The following is a 23,620-nucleotide window of genomic DNA, read 5'->3' as shown; positions in this document are numbered from 1 at the left end:
AGCCCCAGAGGTGCCCTCAATGGTGAGTGTGGGTCTCGTCCACTTCATTTCTTGTACCATTTGTGGCTAGGTCTTTAATGCTGAGTGGAAACTATGGCTTCCCTGGAAGTCTACCATTCATAATGCAATGGTCTGGGGATTTCCTCTTGGGCAGAGCTTAGAGGCACGACAGACCTTGAGCTCAGCACTTCCAGCCATTTTCATGGTAGCTCTCTGCCACCAGGAGTGTTCAGGCACTGTTTTCTCCCAAGTGAAATTCAGTGCCACGGAGATGCTGCCTCTAGTTAATTGCTACATAGAGCTCTATCTTATACATAAGAGTAGGAATTTATTTTTGTCTCCCAAGCATCAAAGTTCACCCCTTTAGGAGCAGTAATGAGTTCACTGAGAATGTTATATTTGATGACCCTGACAGAGCCAATAGTAGGAACCCCATTGAAGTCAGTCCATAAGTCATGTCTATTAGAAGATCTGCACATCTTTCTAGTATGGTCATATACTGCATAACACTTGGATCAACTATAGCTTATAATATATGGCAGTGGTCTAAAAGCCTCTCAGAAGCTTTGTGGTGGTCTGAATAAGAATGCCGCCCCCCAATGGGTTCATATATTTGAATGCTCAGTCACTAGGGAGTGGCACAATTCGAAAGGATTAGGGGGTGTGGCCTTGTTGGAGGAAGTGTGTCACTGGGGTGGGCTCTGAGGTTTCAAAAGCCCCTGCCAGGCTCAGTGTCCTTTTCTCTGCCTGTGGATCAGGATGCAGTTCTCAGGTACTTCTCCAGCACCACACATGCATGTTGCCATGCTTTCTGGCTATGGATCAGGATGCAGTTCTCAGGTACTTCTCCAGCACCAAACATGCATGTTGCCATGCTTTCTGGCTATGGACCAGGATGCAGTTCTCAGGTACTTCTCCAGCACCACACATGCATGTTGCCATGCTTTCTGCCATGCTGATAATAGACTGAACCTCTGACACTGTAAGCAAGTCCTTAATTAAATGCTTTCTTTCATAAGAGTTGCCTTGGTCATGGCGTCTCTTCACAGCAATAGAACAGTGACTGAGATAGAGCAGAAGAAGCCTGTTGCCTACTAATGTCTTAGTGATGTGTTACAATGAAGTCATGGTGACCCTGGTGTAAACAAGTCCATTGCACCACCCCTCAGTGAAAGCACAGCACACACAATTATGTGCAGCATATACTCCTTGAAAAGGATACTGCTTTACACACTTATACTCTGGTTTTTAATTGTTGTTATTTCTACTTACAAAAGAAAGTTTCTTGCAAATCTGTGAGTAGCAGCCTTCTATACCTTCTTACGGTGTCTTGTGACTACACTGGAAAGCCATATCCAGTGACTGACCTATACCATCTGTGTTTGTGTGAGCAGACCCCACAATGTTCATACAAAGATGACTTCATCTGATGATGCCTTTCTCAGGACATACCCCCTATTAAGCAAAAGAGGACTACAATGATTTGCCTGCAACTGTATAAATTAATATTTGCTTTTAAACCTCGTATTAAGTTTTAAAAGACATTAATTGAATACCTATGGTGTATAAACAGCCATAACTCAAACTGAAAAGTATGCTAATCCACCTTGACTCCAAATAATATATTGAAAGTATGCTGTCTCCCATTCAAAGTAATTCATCATCGTTTGCTGTATTAGCTAGCTGGAAGCTTCACTATGCTTTCTTTGGATTAAGCTCAGGGACAATGGGTTAGGACTAACACCATGCTTTACAGATTATATAGAAGGATTTAAAAACAATAAGCAAAAGAAAGCCCAAACCTCAGATATAATCATTACCTGCAGTTGGTCTCATTTAAATCTGCCTCACAACAGAGCACCTACGCTGAGACAATTCGTGGCAAATAAGTCACCTGGCTCTGCCAATGGTTTCCCATGCAGTCAAAGTCACTTTTTAATCTTTCTGTGCTCAGCTCTCTAATGTACTAATAATCAGCCAACTAAGCTACCACAGCATGATGGAAACAACACTCCTGCTCAGAAGACCTGCGGTTCTGCCCCATCTTAGCTAATTCTCTGTGTGAGTATGGACAAGTCACCCCTCCTGCCCAAGGCCTCTTTCCTGTAAAAGGAAGAAGTCATATCAAATGCATACATGGAGATTCCAATGCCTTGCTCTGACTATTTCACAAAATTGTGTCAAAGAAAGCAATGCCCCTTACATTCTATAAAACACAAGGACAGGCACTGAAGAGATGACCCAGTGGGATAAAGTCCTTGCCACAAAAGTGTGAGGACCCGAGTTCAATACCCAAGGCCCATATAAAAGTCAGGCAGGCATGGTGACCCATCCGTAAGCTCAGCAAGGGGGAGGCAGGCAGAGATGGGGATACCCTGAGAGGGCTGGCTAACCAAAGTAGCCAAATGGTGTGCTCCAGACTCAGTGAGGGACCTTGCCTCAAAATCTAAACTGGAGAGTGAGATACAAATAAGATACTGATGTCAACCTTGGGCCTCCACAAGCACACACACATACATAAGCCCCCATCTGTGAACACATATACACACGCACCAACAGAACCCAACAACAAATCTACAAGGTCATTACAGTTCTTCTTCAACAAACCCACACCCATGTTCTTGGTGCATCTTGCTTTCTTCCTAAGCATCTTTCTTTTAACCTTGCGCTTAACCTCTATATTAACTTTTAATAAGCTACATGCTTACTCATACATGTGGACATGTATGCATGCACACACAAACACACACTTAGAGAGAGAGAGAGAGAGAGAGAGAGAGAGAGAGAGAGAGAGAATTTAATGAGCCAACCCAGCCACAGATGTGTCTTTTTTGTGTGTTTGTATGTGAATGTATAATGCAAAAGAGATTATATGCAATCTCTTCTCATTTGGTTTTTCCACAATGTGTTAGACAATCCCCATTCTTCCCATCTCCTTAATTATTCTCTCAACCTGATCTAAATATTTCCCAGTTCTCCGAGGCAGAGTCTTATTATGTAGTCAGGCTTGCCTCAAACTCAGGGACCCCATGCCTCAGTCTCTTTAGTGCTAGGCTTACAGGCATGGGCCTCCACACCCATCACCCCACTTCCATAAGGACTTTCTTCACCTCACAGGAAGATGAGGAAGGAAAGTGGATAAAATGAAAGCTGGTACTGGGGTAGGAGCCCAGGGAACATACATCATTGACAGATAAAAATGTTTTACCCCTGTTTTTAGAATTATAGCAGAGTAAAAGATATAGCCCAGAAGAGCAGCATAAAAAGATGCTCTATCTGATAAGGGCTTTGATTTCATCCTGCAGTTGATTGCTTGTAGAATGGTGTCACCCAGCTCTGGGCTGTTACTTGGCATTCAGTCTCGAAAGGATGAGTGATCACCCGGCAAGGATGCCATTATGCTACCCTGCACTACTTAACAGACAAGCTCAGGGGCCCCTGGGAGTCCTCTGCCCATCCAGTGCAGTAGAGGGAGGCCCACCTGACCATTACTCAGTAACGGAGCTTACTCCGTTAAGTGGCTCTCAAAACCCCTCAGAGGTGAGGGTAGCTCCTGATACAGATTCTTCTGCCCCTACTGGGCCTCCACTAAGAATCACTCAACTGAGGCATGCCTAAAATCGCCTTTCTCTCACCTGAAGACTGTGGTATTGTCCTGGTTTCTCCTGGCCATCACTATCACACAGCAGCCTCTTTCAGTCAGACCAGTGGGTCTCAACCTTTTTCATGCTGAGACCCTTCTTCATGCCATGGTGACCCCAAACCATAAAAATTATTTTTGTTGCTACTTCATAACTGTAATTTTGCTACTGTTGTGAATAGCAATGTAAATTTTTTGGAAATCGAGGTTTGCCAAAGGGGCCGTGACCCCCCAGGTTGAGAACCACTGAGTTAGATCATGCCATCTCTCTATTCCAAGCCTTGGAGTAGCCCCTGGTTTTCCGTGAGTAGACACCCAAGTCACCTAGAGGGCAACTTTGGGCCTCAGTGGCCAAGCTCTCCACTCTTCTCCCATTATCTCCCCCTGTAGTCACAGGGAGCCAGCTCTTCTTCAAACGTACTGGGTGTGCTCTCACCCTACTGCATGCCCGGTCAGGCCGCTCTTCCCCCAGTTTACCCACGAAGGGACCTAACTTGACCATCCTGTTTATACTGCAGTCTACCCCAAACCTCAATACCCCCCCCCCCCGTTTCACTTCCCCACTACCTATCATAACTCACTAACATCCTGTTGCCTACTGACTAATCCTGTTCCCCCACAGGAGCCTCAGAGGCGCAGACACTGACTGTTCAGTAGTGTATACCAAGCACAGAACCTGAACACAGTGTGTGTGTGCTCAGTAGATAATTCCTGAATGAACTTCAAATCAGAACCTGAACTCTAGACCAAGCAGAGCCTGGAGGCCAACAGAAGACGACTCCAGTGGCCATCTGTGCAGTCTGAACACTCTTACACAGACACAGGTGCCAAGGTGCACAGGTGACCTAGTGTTGTGCTAACTACATAAGACACAGGTTTGGAGGAGGATGGAGGGGAGTCCTCACTACCTTCCCCTTTTCCAAGGTGAACTGGTTCTGGCCCTGTCTCGTCTTTCTTCCTGCAGCTTTGCAAGTCAGGATTCAGGAATGTGAGGAAGCAGGTCCTTGCTGCAAAAGCAGAAGCTAAGGCAGCTTCCAGAATGCCCAATTCACTCTCCCCGATTACGCACTCTCTCACAAGTCAGAACTAGATGACCATTCTGTGCCAGCAGTTCTCACCATGGCCACATAACTGAGTCCCCGTGGCCCTTAATACTGCAGCTGCCACCTCCCCACCACTTCCCTCCTTCCTAGTAGAAATGGTCTGGATGCACCTCAGAATGCACAGGCTGCAAAGCCTCCCAACTGGAGCCAGCACTGGAGGCCACCGGTGAAGACCAACTTCATCCTATAGATCAAAAATATAGCCCAAGGTGGTTAAAAGCAAACAGCCTGCTCCTCTTTCCAAGGACCCTGAGTTTGGTTCCCAGAACTCAGGGCAGGCAGCTCACATGTAACTCCAACTCCAGGGGATCCAACGCCCTCTTCAGGACTCAGAAGGCATTGCAAATACATGCACCTCATCCCACATACACATAATCAAGACTGGGAACTGTCACCTGAGAAAACTGTCAGGAGAACAAGGAGACTGGAGGAACTTTCTTAATAAACATAATATGATTTAAATGCACAGAGTTCAAAGCATAAAGGGCTCTGGGAAGTCAAGCCTCACCTCAAACCAGTCAGAAAGTCTAGGAGGGCAATCTGCGTACTACTACTTACTAAGTTCCCAGGGTACTGCATATCCCAGCCTGGTAATGAGTGTGACATTTCTTGACCTCTGAGCCTAACTCACATTGGATACTGTGAAATTAAATAGGATAATGGACATCATCTATCTCACGGATACAAACATTAGTTGTATAGCTTCCTTTTATTAAGAGATAACATTCACATGGTAACATTCACATATCAAAGTCACCCTCTTTACAGTATAGAATTCAGTGCTTTTCGTATAATTACAAAACTGTGCAATCATCTTCACCAAATTCAAAACATCTTTTTCATGTTCTGATAAGGACATTCCATCTCCTTAGCAAATCTCCTTCAGTCCCTGGGAACGGCTAGCCTATAGTCTGCCTCTATGGATTGAATTGTTCTGGACATCTCATCAAAGCACAGTAACACAGAAACTCTGGACGCAGCAGTTGTGGGGGGGCTTGCCCTGGTGCAGCTTGCACGTATCTTTTTAGAGCCGAGTAACAGTCCACTGTATGGACTTACCACTGTTTTCTGGGGTTGTTTCCACCTTTGGGCTATTACGAATAATACTGCTATGAGCATTTATAATGATGCTATGCACGGACATATTTTCAGCTCTATTGAACACACCTAAGAGTACAATAACTTGGTCACATGGTAACTTTAAGCACAACTTTTTCATTATTGGTATTTTTTGGTATTTCATTGTGTGCATATAATGTTTTTTGGTCCCCTTCATTCCTCTCCATTACCCTTCCTCAGCCACTCACACGCTCACTGAGCCAATCTTCTTCCCGACAGGTCTCGCTCCTATTTTCATGGTTGAGTTCAGGTTTTTTGTTGATGTTTTGTGGCTTCTTTTGTGACTCACAGGGTTTAATTAGGGCTGCATGCATGAGAGGTTATTTACTGGGCAACTTTAACAGCAGTCACATCACAGAAGACAATGACTCTCCCTTCCCAGCAACCAGTAACTGCCAAGAGCTCCTAAGGTAGGTGGGGCTTCATGAACCCCTCTCCCACCCACGATGGACCACAGATGGGCCCTTCCCCATGCCTGACTCTGGATTTTCAGAAAGCCTACTGTGCGAGTGGGTAGACAGCTTAGCACTGCAGTGCCTGCAGTGCGGACAGAAGGCCAAGTGTGTCCCCTCCACCCTGGGTGGAGGCGTGTGCTTGCAATCCCAGCACTGAGGAGGGAGAGACTGGTGGGTCTCGGGCTCACAGGCTAACAGGACAGCCTAGTCAGCAAGGCCCCAGTCCCAGTGAGAGACTCTGTCTCAAAATTCCAGCTGGGTGGCTCCCAAGGAACAGCATCCAAGGTTGAGCCCCGGTCTCCTCTACTTGCGGACCCTATCCCACACACATACATAACGCAGAGGAGAGGCGAGGGAGGCCTGGAGGCCACAGCTGCTGTGGAAGATGGAAACTTGCTGGCATTCCCGTCAGAAAGGCTCAAGGTTCTTGGGGCAGAGGTGGCAGGGTGCCCTGGGAGGATACTGTGGCCCACCACACAGTTACACAGAGCTCTGTCTCTTTAGGGACAGACTTAAGGCTCTGCAGGAATGCCTCTACTTCCTAAGACCAGCACCTCCACGTCCACATTGCACGCTTCTCCTAGGAGGAGACAGGCCATTTCCTTGATAATATAGACCATGGTCCTCTTAATTTGGGGTTTTAGCTAAAAGCACATCAGTGTCCCAGGACTGTCAAGAAAACAAAAAACAAAACAAAAACAAAAAACGATACTTCAGGGCAAAGAGCCATGCAAACCCACACTGTGCCTCCTCGCTTCACACTTAGGAATACTGTTCCAGTGTGCACACAGAATGGCACTGGAGATATTTTTGCTCAAAGAAACTGTCCTAGCTTGCTCTCCACTGCTGTGATAAATGCCTGCACCAAATCAACTCCGGAGAGGAAAGGGTTGATTTCAGCTTACAGTTGTAGCTGAGGGAAGTCAGGGCAGGAACTCAAGGCCCAAAATGATGCAGAGACCATGGAGGAACACTGTTTACTGGTTTGTTCTCCATGGCTTGCTCAGCCTGCTTTCTTATAGAACCTGGGACCACCTGCCCAGGGGTGGCCCCATCCACAGTTAGCCGGACCCTCCCACATCAACCACCAATCAAGAAAATGCCCCACAGGCTTGCCCATGGGCCAAATGGAGGCACGTTCTCAACTGAGGACATGGGAACACCCTCTTCCCACATGACCTAGCTTGTGTCAAGCTGACAAAAACCAACCAGGACAGAAGCAAAATATGTTCAGTGAAGCTTGTGGACGTACATGTTCAGACCTCCCACGTACCTGAACCAGTCCCTGCTACAGAATGTTATAGAATTGGCATATACTATGCACCCTTCCTGTGGACCTTACCCTCTCTATATTACCTGGGACAGCTAACACAGTGTAACTACTAAGGGGGTCCCTCTCATACTGTTGTTTAGGGAACAGTGACAGGAATAAATACACATACACACACACACACACACACACACAAACACACACACACACACACAGAGAGAGAGAGAGAGAGAGAGAGAGAGAGAGAGAGAGAGAGAGAGAGAGAGAGAGAGAGAGATGCGTTCCTTCCAACCACCTCCAATCTGTGGTTTGTTAACTCCAAGGACACGGAGGCCATAACTAGAGTGGGCGGCTACAAAGCTATAAATGTGAATTATAAGCCGTCATTTCTTTAATGTATGAAATGGGGGTCAGAGTTTTCAAAACATGATTAAAGCCAAAAAAGCTTCATTGAATTTCTAGCTATTCCAAGAAATTGATAACAGGCAGTACTGAACAGAACTTTATTCTAAATTGATCTAGTTTATGGACCATATCTTAAACGTGGTTTATACTGTACACAGTCTAAAGCGGTAGCTTGCTATGACCAACGCTCAACAGAGATGAAGGAAGGAAGGAATGTGTGAATGGACAGAAAGGACCCATCAGACATATCAGTCTCCCTAACAGGAAAGTAGGAAGGATGAAGGAAACAGGGGAAAAAAGGAGAGAGGAAATTACCTAATTGTCAAGAAGAGGCTTTGCCAAGCACATGGTAGATGAGAGGACAGGGTGCCAATCATACTTAACACTCAGTGTCTACCAGGAGCTGGGATGAAGCACCCTGCCCTTTATCTCAGGAGACACAGGCTAGACCTGCTGTAAGTATGGCTTTCCTCATTCTCTTCTGTAGTCTCACCTAACACCGCACACTTGAACTGCCGTCCCCAGACCTCAAAGCTAAGTCCTAATCTCCAATGCAGCAAAATGTACACCTCTATTTGCAAACAGGGAAATTAAAATGGGTCATGTGACCATAGGGTGGGCCCTAATTCAGTATTGCTGCTGGCCTTCTAAGGGGAGATAGGAACAAAGTCGTGGACAGAGGGAGAAACCATGGGAAGATTAGAAGTAACAGTGTCACACCAAGAACTGACGGAAGCCAGGACCAAGGTCTGGGCAATCCTTCTCCAGTACCTTGGAGGGAGGTAGCCCTGACACCTCAAGGTAGGGCTTCTGACCTTTTTCTAAAACTGTGAGGCAATAAATTCCCACGGTTCTAAGCCATCTAGTCTGTGAGCTTGTTCCTAAAGGCTGAGCGAACTAATGCAGGATCCAAGAGCTGGTGCCGGCCAACTACAGACTACATGTCAGACCCAGCCTCCCATCCCCCAACAACCACCACCATCACATCACTCAGGGCCCAAAGCTCACCCTCAGGATGCTGCAACAGCTCAGGTTTCCCTGACCTCAGAGTCTACCTCCAGCACACCACCCGGATGTCACCCCCCAGAGATCCCACCTCCGGGCCTCACCACTTGCTACAGAAGAAAGGCCACTTCTCCCTGCCTACCATTCTGACATCCACAGGAGCTCACACTGCTAGGTGAGACTCTCCCAGGGTCTTCATGACACAAAACCCTTGTTCCTGGAGCCATGCCTCCTCCAGCGGAGCATTCTCCCCTTTCAATCTTGACCATCCCATGAAGAATGGTACGGGAACCCATGCTCTCCTGGAAGCTCTCTACATCAAGACTAATGCAGCAGCCATGTCTCTGATTCTGTGTTCATCACACCACCTTGCCTGTATACCTAGCATTTGAAAAGTACACACAAACTCCATTAACACAAAATGTCCAAAAAGAGCAAAGACAGAGAGTACTATAAAGAATCCCACAGTAGACTAGGAAGATCCTTAATGATAAAGATCTTATTTTAAAATTTTAGGTTGTTCTTAAAGTCAAAGACGATGTGAGGCATACTGTAATGTTCACACGCTTGCTGAATTACCTATTCACATTAAACATTAAAAATTCCCAGCTTTTTACTTCTGGCTCTTCCTTTAACTGAAAACTTGAGAATGGAAACAAAAATTTCATAGAATCCTAAGTTCCACATAGATCCACGTAATTTAAAATATGTCACAGGGTAAAAACGACAACATCCAGTTACTCACCATTCTTCATCACGACATTGGACCAGACATTGGCATTCAATGCTTGTACAATCCGCTTTACGCCTGTAGATTCAGGGAAGTCATCTAACAGGGAGAGAAACACACAGATCCATATACATATCCAGATAAACCCACACATTCACATATATGCCTAGATGTCCCCAAAGCCACACTCATAAATACCTGGGTTTAGTCATCTTGTTTATTTGCGGTTGCTTCATAATGTACTGGGTACCGCACGCAGTAAATGAGCGCCTGATACAAACAGCCACGACAGCAGAGAGCCGTGGGGTCAAGCGTTCTCTATCTCCTCCCCCACGGCATCCACTCACAACTTCCAGAAAATGCAAGCTCTCATGAAACCACCACAGGGTAGCATTGAAGACGCTAATCTTGGGGTGGGGAGACGGCTCAAAGGGTGGGAGCGCTCGCTGCTCTTGCGGAGTTTAATTCCCAGAACCCACGTCAGGTGGCTCAACCGCCTGGAACTTCAGCCCCAGGGCAGTGACAGTGCCTCCACATACACCTGCACGCACACTTTAACATAATAAATCCTTACAAAATAAACTGATAAACACCCCGTCTTGGCTGTCTACACAGGATGAGCTTCCAGGGGCTGGCAAGATGGCTTAGTGGGTAAAGCACTTGTGGCACAAGCCTGGTGACTGGGATTGATCTGTGGGAGATCACAGATGAAGGCCCCCTCGGTGGGCTATAGGCTAGCTCTCTGTGTAAGGTGATGCTGTCTCCCACTGCAGACTAGTACCACCTGTTACCCATTAGCTCTTTTTCAATGTAATTAAAAATTTTTTTTAATTCATTTTACACACCAACCACAGATAATCATAGAAAGCGGTTAAGAGTCACAGCTTAGCTGGGACTGGCAGCAGCGTAGGGAGCCTGGACTCCCAGCTACTTGAAGGCTGAGGCAGGAAGTTCTCACGCTGGAGGCCAGCCTGAGCAACAGAAGCTGAAGTCCAGCTAGGCAACTCAGTGAAACTTCGTATCAAAAGAGTAAGTAGGAAGAAGGCTGGGAGATGTACTCAAACGCAGACGTTTACCTTAGGTTTGAAGCCAGACCCAGGCTCCTGCTCCAGTACATGACCAAGAAGGGCACGCAGCAACTGCTTTAGAGTTAGCGCCACCCTGTCTCTAGAATTTGGCGGCTCTACTTAAAACAGTATGGCCTTATTCTCCGCCAGCAACCGGTACCCAGGCATCACTGTGTCCAGGAAGCACAGGTCCTTCAGACATGAGGAATGTAAGACTTCAGGTGGAAAGGAATGGAAGAAATAATTCATGCATGGTGGGTCAGAGAGAGAAGAGTTTGCAGAACCTATGTCTAGTGGTCTAGCCTGCTCTGGGTTAAATAGGATGAAGAGAGACTCAGGCATCAGAAGATCTGAACTTGAACCTGGGCTGTCAGTTACCAACCATTTACTATATGATCAAGGGAGTGGCAGGGACAGCAGCACCCTGAGGACCTCTCCTGGAGGCACGATGGTGGAGACTGGGGACTCACTGGTGTACTCTTCCTCTCTACTGGAAGGAAGCTGCTGCAGGCAGGAGCCATGCCTAACTGAGTTCATCACGCCCGCTGCCTAAGAGTGCCTGAGTGACAGCCTACAGCAAATCTAAAGGACTGCATCTACCAACCCGGCAGGCAGCACTACATGAGGATGAAACCGGAAATACCCAACAAAGATACGTTTATCCTGCTGCTGTCTGGATGAAGAGAAAAAACCTTGTTCCCTCTTTTATTTAGCCCAGGGATTCTTGAGCAGGGAGAAATGAGGAATATCTAGATAGAAATATAGAGACAGACAGAAACACAGGATAGCTCAAGAGGGCCTGGGTCCAAACCCACCAGCCCCTTCTGTCTCTGCTAAAGGGCTGTTAAAGGAATGCCAAGGGGTGGAGCAAAGAGCTCCCCCAGCACAGCCAAGTGCAGACCATCCCAGACACCTGGTGAGCATGCACATGGTCCAACCGTCCCCTAATGCAGCCCTGCTCAGACCTCACTAGGAAACCTTTGTGGGCTCTTACAACCTTGCTCTAAGAGACATGTCTCAGAAAAACCTGTTTTAAGATTTACTGAATTAGGGCTGCAAGATGGCGCTGCAGGCACTGGAGCTTGCTGTGAGCCCGATGACCTCAATTCCCACCCTTGGTCCACTGTCGAAAGAGAATTGGCTCCCAGAAAGTTAACCTCCAACCTCCATCATGTGTGCCGTGGGACATATGAGCACCTGCGCACGCGACACACACACACACACACACACACACACACACACACACACACACACACACAAATAAATACAAAGACAGGTACCGTTTGCAGAGCAACTCCCTGCTAGAAAGGAACAAATTTCACGACTATAACAGTCAAAGTTAACTCCAAGGACAATATGAAGAAAAGAAGGTCAGAAGTAAGAAATTACACATGTTCACATACACCAAGCTGGGCACAAGTTTTAGGGAACTTAAAAAAATATGGAAAGGAATATTTCATTTGCCAACTTTCAGTATTCTTTATGATGTAAGAATGAAAACCAGCTGGGTAGCAGTGGCACATGCCTTTAATCCGGCACTCGGGAGGCAGAGCCAGGCAGATCTCTGTGAGTTTGTGACCAGCCTGGTCTACAGAGTGAGATCCAGGACAGGTACCAAAGCTACACAGAGAAACCCTGTCTCCAAAAAAAAAAAAAAAAAAAAGAATGAAAAACTGCTTCCCTATTTCGTCTCATCCTGACCTACCTAGCACTTTCATCCACACTGGCTTCCAGTCTGGAAGGTCTCCTGGGACAGCCTGCATCTTCTAAGGCCCCGCCCACCAGGTCGCTTCAAGTCCAGCTCCTTCTCTACTTCCTCCCCAGGAAGAGTCTGATACATTAAAGTTGGGGTGCCAGGTGCTCTCTGAACCACACACAGGAATATCCCCATCTCTGCAGCACCACGACACCACATTCCTTCTTGGTCTGGGGACATTCCATTCGGGAAACACAATTATTTGTGAATGTAGCTTATGGTCCACTTTTGGTACCAAGTTACAAGATTCTTGCGGGCCAAAATCTGCCTCAGCTGGGTCGAGTTCATACAGGTACAGTGTACAGGTACACTTGGAAAGTGAGAGGATGAGAGGATTGGAGGGATAGCTCAGTGGTTAGGAGCACTAGCTACTCCTGCAGAGGGCCCAGGTTCAGTTCCCAGCACTCACTTCAGGTGCCTCACAAACATCTAGAAATGCAGTTCCAGGGGGTGGATGCCCTCTTCTGACCTTGGAGACACACTGACACACACACAAACCTAAATTTAAATATTTTTAAATAAAAATTTAAAAATAATCCCCCCCAACTCTCTGTGTCTCTTTCTGTCTGTCTCTGTCTCTGTCTGCTTTCCTTTCCTTTTCTTTCTTTTGTAATGGAAAGGTGGCTCAGCAGTTACGAGCACTGGCTGTTCTTCCAGAGGACTGGAGTTTGATTCCTAGCATCTACATGGCGGCTCACAACCATCTGCAACTCCAGTTCCAAGGGATCTGATGCCCTCTTCTGGCTTCCCAAAGGCACCAGGCATGCATGTGGTTCACAGACATACACGTAGCCTAACATTCCAACACATAAAATAAGAAGTAAATCTTACCAAAAAGAGAGAGAAAGAAAAGAAAGCGAAGGTCCAGACGGTTGTGGGAGCGGCAGAAGGCAAGCGATGCGCAGCTGCCCTGGGGGAGGGGAGTGGGAGGCTCTGAGCTTATTTTTGGCTTGGGTATCAATAGGTCTGGCATGCCTCCTGAGGTTTCTGGGAATTCAGCCTCAGCTTACTATGAATTCAAAAGAAGGATCATAAACTCCACAAACACAGGTCTCGCTATCCTCGGCTGGCAGTGATAAGGACCGAGAAGTGGCAACGGTTTAAGCAGTTACCTCTTACTTTTACCCACCCGAGGCTGGGGCAATCTCTTAGGCCACAACCCGAAGCCAGCCAGCCTCTCCAGACACCGGCACTCACCGTCCTCCTCAGGCAGCTCCTCGGGGTTGAGCTCCACCAGCTCGAAGCCGTGCTTGATGCACCACTCTTGAGCTTTCTGTCGGTTTATTCCTAGGACAACATGAAAGGGATCTAAGTAAAACTACCGCAAGACACCACCAACCTTCACCACCCTTCAGGGCCTCCGCGTCATCGTCATTCTAAAGGCATCTAGAAATAAGCTACATAAATGTAAATGGCTCAGCCTCAAAGTAGGCTGGAAACGACATAAATCCTGTAGGATTTTCATGGTGTAACATGACGAGCTGAAGACACGGATGTACACCGTCTTCACCGAAGGGTACATGTCAGAGGCTCTTACCAGCTTCACACACTCTATCACAGACCAGGATCATCACCTCAGGTAACCACGCTTCTGCCAGGGGGAGCCATGAGGAGACACTGTCAAGACCCGATTTCTACAGGGGCAGAAACAAACAAACATGAAAGGACACACTGAGGAGCTCAGAGAACACAGAAGGAAAAGCAAGCCTGTGACGCCGCCGTGTGAGTGAAGGCTCCCCTGGAAACAAGAGCTCACCTGGGTGCTGTCAAAGTAAATGACGAGCGCCTGCACCGACTCCGCGATCTCGGCAGTGACCAGGAACTTGCTAGGCACCACGCACAGATTGACCTCCGCTGAATAGTACTTGTTATCAATGGTCCAGGGGTAAAACCGCACGGTGTCACCGCAAGTTGCTTCCACACCAGCATCTTCTGTTCCGAGGATATCTAAACAAGCAACACAGTATCACCACGAAGGCATAAAAACCAATGCACCCTGGTCGATCTGTCTAGTGAGATAACCAGATGAACCTGGAGCCTCAGCTGCGTCCCTTTATACAATGAGTCTGAAGAGCCCTGAATTTATTAGGAGATCTTTCTTCTAATCATCATTAAAATCAATGGTGACACTTTATTTATTTTATTTTATTTTGCAGTTTTGGGGACTGAACCCAGGACCTTTCAGTACTTGTCAAGTACCACTGGGCTGTATTATTTTTCAGAATACAAAATTGATTAGCTCTAGGTTGAACAGTAGCCAGGGGGAGGGGAAGCACTTTGATAAATACCCAGAAAAGAGCAAAGAGAAGAGAAAGACTGAGGGTATATTAATTTTGTTATGTAAGTCCTCCATGGGAAGTAGATGACTATAAAAATTCCTAACTGCTTTGCACTTACTGCACAAGGAGAGGATGAGCGGATTAAGGCTAAGCCATTAATAAAATAGAGCTGCGTATATTCCTTGGGCTAAATGCTTAGACATTAATTCAGTTAATGAAACAAAATAATAGATACTGATAAATGGCCCCAATTCTATTTATATCCACTCTTGTTCAGCCTTTGAAAACCACCCAAATCCTAATTTGACAAGAGACACCTCTGGCAAATTTAAAAACATATCAAAGCAAATTAAATGTTTTTCATTATAAAAAAAATCTTTCTGAATTGTATGTGCTGTGCAGGTAGGAAACCTTCAGTGCAGAAGATGAGTCAATGACGGGCGAACACACAGAGCTGTGGTCACGGAGCCGTGGGAACAGTCTGGTCCCGGCACCATACACCATTTAGAAATGGCAGAGGTGACTGCATTGTTCTCACCCGAGCTCCATCTCCCACATCATCCCACCTCCTTCACTTCCTTCCGAGGTGGAGGAGGAGCGTGGGCTATGTGCACAAGTATGTACAGCTGTGCAGACCTGTACGCGCACAGAGGCCAGAGGAGGGCATCAGGTGCCCTGCTCTGTCACGCTCCACCTTCTTCCCTTGAGACAGGGTCTCTCCTCAAACCCGGAGCCATGCCGGTGTTCGGGAAGCCTGTGATTCTCCAAGGATTATATGTGCACCTGCACCCACGCCAGATGCCATTCCCCACATGGGACAACACTCGGCAGTGCGCACTGGGATTCGAACTCATCTACTTGCCCAGCAACTGCCTTACACACTGAGCCATCTCTCCAGCCCTTGTCTTCACATTTTTGCCCAAATCAGAGTTATTACTCTTAAAGGAATGGATCTGTAACCATATCTGAAACTGATCCTCTACCCCTTTAAGAAACTGGCAATTGTGCTTCACTTATAATCCTTTATTTAGTGTTAATTCCATAGCAACCAGCTACAATGTTCCTCACAGTGCACTATGACAGCTCAGGTGGCCATGCAGCAAGAGGATAGATGAGCTATTACAATCAAAGACTGTTTTCACATCAATGTCTCATTGAGCAAACAAACAAACCACAACTCCTAAGCCAAAGTCTACCTCGCCGTCCAAGTCAGCCCTCCAAGCTGAGAGCAGCCATGTTTCTCAGAGCTTCACCACCCAGCCAACATAATCCCATCGTGTCAACAGCACACCTGGAGGAAGGCGACCCAAGCCAGAAGATACTGCAAACACAGACACAGGCTTTGAAAGGGTGGGAGGAGACAACATGAAATCAGTCCTCATTCTTGGCTAATTAACAATAATGAGCTGGCTGTTTCTTAAAGGAGAATACAAACATCAGTGCTGTTAGAGGCAAAGGAAAAACTGAAGGGACTCAGTCTCACGGCTTACCACCATCTCCTTAGTCCTGTACTTAAAAGCTGGAGTCTATTTGGGGTTATGCTTCTTCCAAATCAGAGTCTTCAATACAAAAATACAATCAATTAAATTGCAAGTACAGGCTACCTGCAACCATGACCATCTGGATTGACTGAGGGGCTGCACACACTAAGGAGCACCGGATGGGACACTTTGGATGGGCAAACTGTATGCTGCAGACTGTATCTTAATAAAGCTTTTTAAGTAAATAAACGAAAACAAATGGGAGGGTAGTTCGTTCTCTTTTTGCTCTACTCAGATGGGAAGAGGACCAAAAAGCCAGGAAGATGACTTTTACTTTTCAGATGTTTTATAGCTGCCTGGGTTGTTTTATTCTTTGAGCTGACTCAGACAAGTGGAGATAGCCCAATCTACTTAGCAGCACTTACTTTGTTTTTAACATGTGATATCTAGTCAGACTGTCCAGTAAAGCTGGGCATGGACTTTGTTATCACATCTGCACCATGTAAGAACGAGGGGGAGGAGGAGGGAGGAGGAGGGAGGAGGAGGGGGAGGAGGAGGAGGAGGAGGAGGAGGGGAAACTGCCTTATTCCAGTTCCCACTGTCAATATCAGGGTAGAAAAAAAGGAGACCACGTGTGGGAGCAGAGCCTAAAGCTGACACCAGATCAGCAGCATCTTCTCCGGCTTCCTCAAGATGCTGATGCTTGCGACCTGGGCACGAATCTACGCCATTCTGGAGTATAGCCACAAGACACACACACACCCTTGGACCTAAAGACCCACTGTCCCCTCTGGACCAAACAGGAACAGCAGAACAAGGGGACCATTCTGCGAAGCCATTTACAAACTGCTCACGGCATCTGAGTATTTGTGCCAAAGCTGCACCGTAGTCCTGAGGGTCTGCTTGTGTTTGTACGGCCCAAAGTACACTCCCTTCTTTGCCCTTCATTCTACCAAATGTGGATGCCCTCAACTCCACCGGGTACAAATAAATTCTCAGAGCAGCTTCACCCTCCAGCTCTTATCCATGCGGCCACCTGGTGGAGCTGTACCACGTAACTTTTTAAGAGACAAACGAGATAACTGGTTGCCAGGTCTGTTATTACACACTTGGATTCACGCCTTGAAATAGTCCATTTGTGGTGCCTTCACGTAAGATGTCAACACGTCAATCCAGATCCAGCAGCAAACCAACCCCCACTCAGTTATGTGGCAAGTGCAAACAGCCGTCCGAACTTGAGAGCCTGCTCGTCAGCAGGCAGGGAGTCTCCAGCCGCCTCAGCCTGTTACTTTCTCACTTAGGTAACTCATTTATTTCCCCTACGGCCACAGAAGAGGCACTGAAAGGAAAGATTAAAGAGATGTGGCAGAGGCTGTGTGCATGATGGCCAGTGGAGTGACCCAGCATCCCTGTCATCCTCTGGCTGGGCTTTGTGCCTCACCTAGGAGAGCACGCCAGTCTGGCAAGCAATCAAAGGAAAGAGGACGTAGTAAGGCCGTGCTTTAGCACTGGTGAGAGGTGAGCCTCTTTGGCAGATGAGGAAGCAGACTGAAGTTCAAGGGTCATTCTCCAAACATCACACATACCATTTACACACATGTGAGTGCACACATACACACCTGGCCACTCTCAGCCCCGAACAACAAAACAAATGCATTCCAACGATGACACAGTCCACAGTGCCAGGAGTTATCCGTGCCTCCTTCAGCGGTATAATGAGAATACTTAATACCAACAGACTTAATGGCCAAATCACCTTTTCCATGGCTGGAGGGACGTGACACTTGCCACTGCACATCAGGGCAATCCTTCCAGAAAGCAGTATTATTCTGAGAATGCAGTTTTCTTGAACTTCAGATCCTTCTGCCTCCACCTCCCTAGTGCTGGTTACAGGGTGGGGCGTGCATCTGGTTTATGAGGTGTTAGGGCTGGAACCCGGGGCCCACTGCAAGCTAGAGAAACACTTTACCAACGAACCACATCCTCAGCTTAGTTCTGATTCTTCTGCAAACTGAAATTGCCTTTCTAGCCAGGCTTCGGTATCTCCCACTCCAGTTCCGAGAGTCTTTCACAGTCTCCTCTCTCCTGCTGACCCCACAGTTCCTCTTCCTTCCCTCCATGCAGCCAGCACCAAGGGAGCAGGAGAGACCACAGGGAACTGACCTGCCCCAGGCCTGCAGGAGTCTGGCTGGAGGGACCTGTGTCATACACCTCAAACACAGACCAAACCCCTTGTGTGGTTTCAAGACAGAAATGTGCAGGAAGGTGCAGGGACTGGAGGTAGAGGCCGCCCGAGGTGAATGCTCATTCCCATGGGGCTAGAGGGATGGCTCAGCAGTTAAGAAGACCAGCTGCTGTTCTAGAGGACCTGCGTTCGATTCCCAGCACCCACACAGTGGCTCACAACCATCTGTAACTCCACAGCCACCAGGCACAAATGTAGTGCACAGATGTACATACAGGCAGAACACCATACACATAAAAACAAAACCTTTAAAAAAATGCTCATTCCCCAAATCCCAACTCAGTGTCCTCTATGCTCCTGCACTCCTGACTTGTGGTTGGATCCACATGCGGCTCTTATGAGGAAAGAGTCTCCTCCATCAGGATGCTCTGGGGCCTCTTTTCCAGCCTGACCATCTTGTAAAATATGACGTCTCAAAGTTTTCCTTTCCATTGTTGAGGCAGAAGAGAAAGCAATTAGGAAAATTACAGAAGGCAGCAGAGTCTGACGTCAGCCAAAGGGGAAGACAGCCATCAGGAAAGAAGAGGACCCAAGGAGATGCAGCTTGGGAAGAAGCAGGTAAAAGGGTTAGAAACTTCACCGTGCCTCTGCCGTTGCAACTGGCATAACCACAGGGCCCAAACTCTGAGAGAATGTCTTCTAGGGGTCACATGCTGTCACACTACAACACAGAAAACCACACACACAAGAGATCACGGAGCTGTGTCAAGACCCCAGCTGTTAAAACTGTGTTGTAGGCCGTGAAGCCATCCTGAGAAATGTCAGCAACTCCTCTCTGGGATTCCGAGCTGTCCTAGACCTCCTGGCACAGGCACAGGTGGCCTCTGGGGGCCTAGGACAGGGCCCTGCTGGGAGCAGTGTGGAGATGCTAACAGCAGCTGGGAGGCAGAGCCACACCCTGATTCCCTCTGCTTCTAGCACTGCACCTCCCTGGCTTGCCCTCCCTCTGCTGGCCACACTCTAAACTCATGTCTCCACATGCCCTTAGGCTTTTTATATCACAGTGGAAAGTTTGAAAACTTGAAGCAGAGGAAATCCAACCCAATCCTCCCCCTTTGCTTCCAGTTTACTTTCTCCCAGTAGTCATCTGGAATTGGTCATCATAGCCTCATCTTAAAATAATTGCGTGTGTGTGTGTGCGCGCGCGCGCACGCACACACACACACACACACACACACACACACACACACACACACACACACACACGCTCGAGGTCTCGACCTCACAATGCAATAGTACAAACACCCAAGAATATAAAGAAGCTGGCAGGAAGTGGGAGAGAATATGGCAACGTGTTTTATGAGAACCAAGCAGAGCCCATCAGCCTTTACATGATGTGTGCAAAGACCTCTATTACCCAATCCTGGGGGTTGAACTCACAGACAACTCCTACCCAGATTCTGCAGAAAGAGAAAACATCTCTGAATTCTATCCCTTTAAAAACCTTTATTTTAGCCGGGCGGTGGCGGCGGCGGCGGCGGCGGCGGCGGCGGCGGCGGCGGCGGCGGCGGCGGCGGCGGCGGCGGCGCACGCCTTTAATCCCAGCACTCGGGAGGCAGAGGCAGGCGGATCTCTGTGAGTTCGAGGCCAGCCTGGGCTACCAAGTGAGTTCCAGGGAAGGCGCAAAGCTATACAGAGAAACCTTGTCTCGAAAAACAAAACAACAACAAAAAAAAAACAACAACTTTATTTTATTGATGCATATATTCATGTGTCGGCTTATTGGCATGTGTACATGTGTTCAGTGTTCTTGGAGGCCAGAAGGGGGCAACAGATACCTTGAAACCGGAGTTACAGGCAGTCATGAACTGCCGGCTGGTGAGTGCTGGGAACTGAACGCTGGTCCTCAGCAAGGACAGCCAGTGTCCTTAGCAGGTCAGCACCTTCTCCAGCCCCTCAGCACTTTCATACATTCAAAACTGTAGTTCCAATTCCATTCAAAGCCATGGTTCCCCGGGGACATGATCTGGTGCCCCACAAACGGGTGTGGACACCTGGAGACTTTCTTTTTGGTTGTCCCAAGTTGGGAAATGGCACTGGCATCTAGTGAACAGAGGACAAAAATGCTTGCTCAACAGCACAGCCCCAAACAACAGAGTTGCCCCGTCCAGAATGGCAACAGAGTGGATGCTGAGACTCCCCGGCTTAGAGGAAAGAAGCCCCAAAGCAGTGAGCTAGCACTGGTCATGAGCAAAATAAAAATCCTACAGTACTCAGTTGGCGTTTTCCTTTCTCATAGAACTGAAAACAGTCAACACACCGAGAGGAACCTCTCACTCCAGGTACAAAGGTCTTCCCCTTGTACTGGTAAAATGTATGTCTGCCTAATCTATTGCATGGCTTCTTCAAATATTAAGAAAAAAAAGGTATTTGACAATTAGTTCTAGATGCTGGAAAATAACGTCTGAATATTTTCAGTAAGAAGACTAGATAAAACGTATTCCATGAGATGATGCCCTCATTCTGATGACAACACACGTGACTGGGGTAAATATTTTAGGTATTTACAACAGATGGCCCAGGTAAAGACATCAGTAAATATTTGTGGAATAAAGTTAACTTACTTAAAATTGGGTAAAGAGACTACAAATCAGTGGACACATTTCGCCCCAAGAAAAGCCCAGAAGAATTCAGACAGAACCACAGCCATCCTACCTGCACCTCTATGCTCCTTATGACCAAATGACTGCACACTTTCCTCCCCTGGACAGACAGATGTTGATCAAAGCCTCAGCTGGCAGGTCAGAACCATCGGTCAGGTCTGCGTGGAAAATTAAACCCGAAGCTGGTTGTTTCTGAACTCTGCCAAACATCATAAAGGCTCTGAGTTTCACAACTGTCCTGGGTTGCCGAGACCTGCGTCAACCTTGCTTCCTGGGTAAGCTGTCTGCAGAGATCTATTTGAGGTACCTGTGCACCAGCTCCAACGTAAATACAATGTCATGTCCAGACTGTCATTCTTGCCAGGAAAGTTACCAACAACTTTCAGACTTTAACCTTATAAAATGATTTTATATCAGATTTGGTTATTCACTGAATTCACAAATAAATTCAGTTATTGCTGAAGGAATTATATGGGGCAAAAGGCACTGAGTTGTTAAAATCACATGACCACTGCATGCTGTCTAGAATGTTCTTACCTTCCCGCACAAAAGCCAGCAGTTAGACAGACACCCCAGAAATGAACATCTGTCTAGACATGCTCGAACCTTCCAGGGGAATACAACACTGTCACAAATGGTCCTGTGCAATGCAGCTAAGGCACAGTGCAGGTGTCTATCTCTTCCCACGCCACACCACCTCCCACTGACTGCAAGGACAACACCTGGGAACCCGTGCCCGCATCAACAGCATGTAACCCTGAGGGTCACGCTCCTCCCTTGAAGTCAGAGGTTCCGAGCCACAGATAAGGAAGCGCAGCAGGCACCTACAGAGATGTTTTTTTCATTTACGATTTGACTGATTCAATGCATTTCCCACCAAAGGCTCCAGAGGTCACACACCAGGAGTGTAAACTTATTTAAGAACTGTCAAAGTTCTTGCATCTGTGGGAAAATCTTCTGCCATTTCTCCAGTCTCCACGTTGACAATGTGTAATTCTAGCTGCCAAAACGTTAAGTCATGTTTTACAAGAACAGAAAGATAGATTAAATCTTGGCTCCCCAACTTTTCTGAGTGAACGACTTCGGAGAAGCTCAATTCACGGTGTCCTGATTACGCACGCACAGCGTGGTCTTGCTTGTTAAGGCCCTTCGGTCTGAGGAGGACTGCCTTCTCCCTGTCTGACTCCTTCTTGAGCTAATGACAACATCTTTCTTGGAATAAACACAAAAATCTCAAGTCTTAACATTAGCCAGAAAACGTAAATGTACTAAGCATCACAATAAAAAAGAAACCAGTTTCTGCCTCTAATTTGCAGGGGACATCACTGTTCTTAGTCTGACAACTGACTGAGTCGCTGTGGTAACAACTTGGGTGCCTGTGGTAGATCTCTCTTCCATCTGCCGAAGAAAATAAAGACCTGGGAACATGACTGAGCCTGAGGCATCTCCGAGCAGACCAAAGGCTCCACTCAGATCATCTCCAGAACTGTGGGAAAAGCACAGTTATGACTCAAGCCCCTTCCTGTTGTCACCAAACAACAGACCCCGCCCTGAAACAGGAAAGTCCTCAGGAACTCAGAAGCCCTTCCAAGCACTGGAGTCGGGGGATGCAGAACACTCCCCAGAATGCTTGTTTTGCCACAAGAAGCAACATCATAAATACTTGCTCTGAGAGTCTCCAAGGCCAAGTTATAAGAGCAAGTTGGAAACAAGCCTAAGCTGAGGGCAAGCTTTCATAATTAATAAGTCTCTGTGTTGTTATTTGGGGGCTGGCAGTCCAAGGTAGTCCGACAAGAAAGTTTGCTACAGTGTCTGTTGAAATCTCAAAATAAAGTTTGATTCTTAATAAATAAAAATAAAGTAAAAGTAATCTTGGGTTAAGAATGCCAGAGTTGTGGGGTGTCGTGGTGCATGCCCTTGATGTCAGCACTCAGGAGGCAGAGGCAGGCATAGCTCTATGAGTCTGAGGATAGCCTGGTCTAGACAGTGAGTTCCAGGCCAGCCAGGGGTACTTGTGAGACCTTGTCCCCAAAAAAGGAAACCCAGAATCAAGTTAAGAAGCACTGCAAGACCAAACCTAAGGAGGAGGAGTTACTGTAACACAGGACCATCCGTCTAGATGGGATGGCAGAGGTGATTTGCTGATATTAATCCTACACAGTAAGAGTGGCTAACAGGTATGTCTCTGCTTTAAATGTAATGAATTGAGAAAACAAAAAACCAGACTTTGTAAGACTTAAGGCATAGATGGTCTTTTATTGTATATTTAATACATTGTACATACTTCCTATATTAAATAATGCTCTATTTTAATGTAATATACATTCTCTGGGCAGATTTCCCCCCTTTCCATTAATAATTAAGTCTTCATCCCAGACAGCAATGAGAGCATATTTACAATGAGTTTGTAGGTATTAGTCCTCTCTACCAAGTCTTCCTCCAAAGCAGCCACCTTAAGTAGT

The 23,620-nt window shown here is 47.0% G+C and overlaps 1 protein-coding gene across 2 annotated transcripts in view; it reads right to left on the bottom strand.

The window, feature by feature from the left end:
• The window catches only part of Aagab (alpha and gamma adaptin binding protein), a 43,915-nt gene that overhangs the window by 13,838 nt on the left and 6,457 nt on the right, over positions 1-23,620 (bottom strand). For both annotated transcript variants that reach the window (XM_006971440.4, XM_006971441.4), the window contains exons 2-5: positions 14,307-14,497; positions 14,088-14,184; positions 13,748-13,837; positions 9,743-9,826 (exon numbers count right to left, since the gene is read on the bottom strand). In XM_006971440.4, coding sequence (XP_006971502.1) covers positions 9,743-9,826; positions 13,748-13,837; positions 14,088-14,184; positions 14,307-14,497 — 462 coding nt within the window. The remainder of the gene's footprint in view (positions 1-9,742; positions 9,827-13,747; positions 13,838-14,087; positions 14,185-14,306; positions 14,498-23,620) is intronic.

The sequence above is a fragment of the Peromyscus maniculatus genome, chromosome 7, assembly GCF_049852395.1.
Source record: "Peromyscus maniculatus bairdii isolate BWxNUB_F1_BW_parent chromosome 7, HU_Pman_BW_mat_3.1, whole genome shotgun sequence".
Lineage (NCBI taxonomy): Eukaryota > Metazoa > Chordata > Mammalia > Rodentia > Cricetidae > Peromyscus > Peromyscus maniculatus.
Note: the sequence above shows the minus strand (reverse complement) of the source record. Positions and strands in the feature narration are given on the sequence as shown.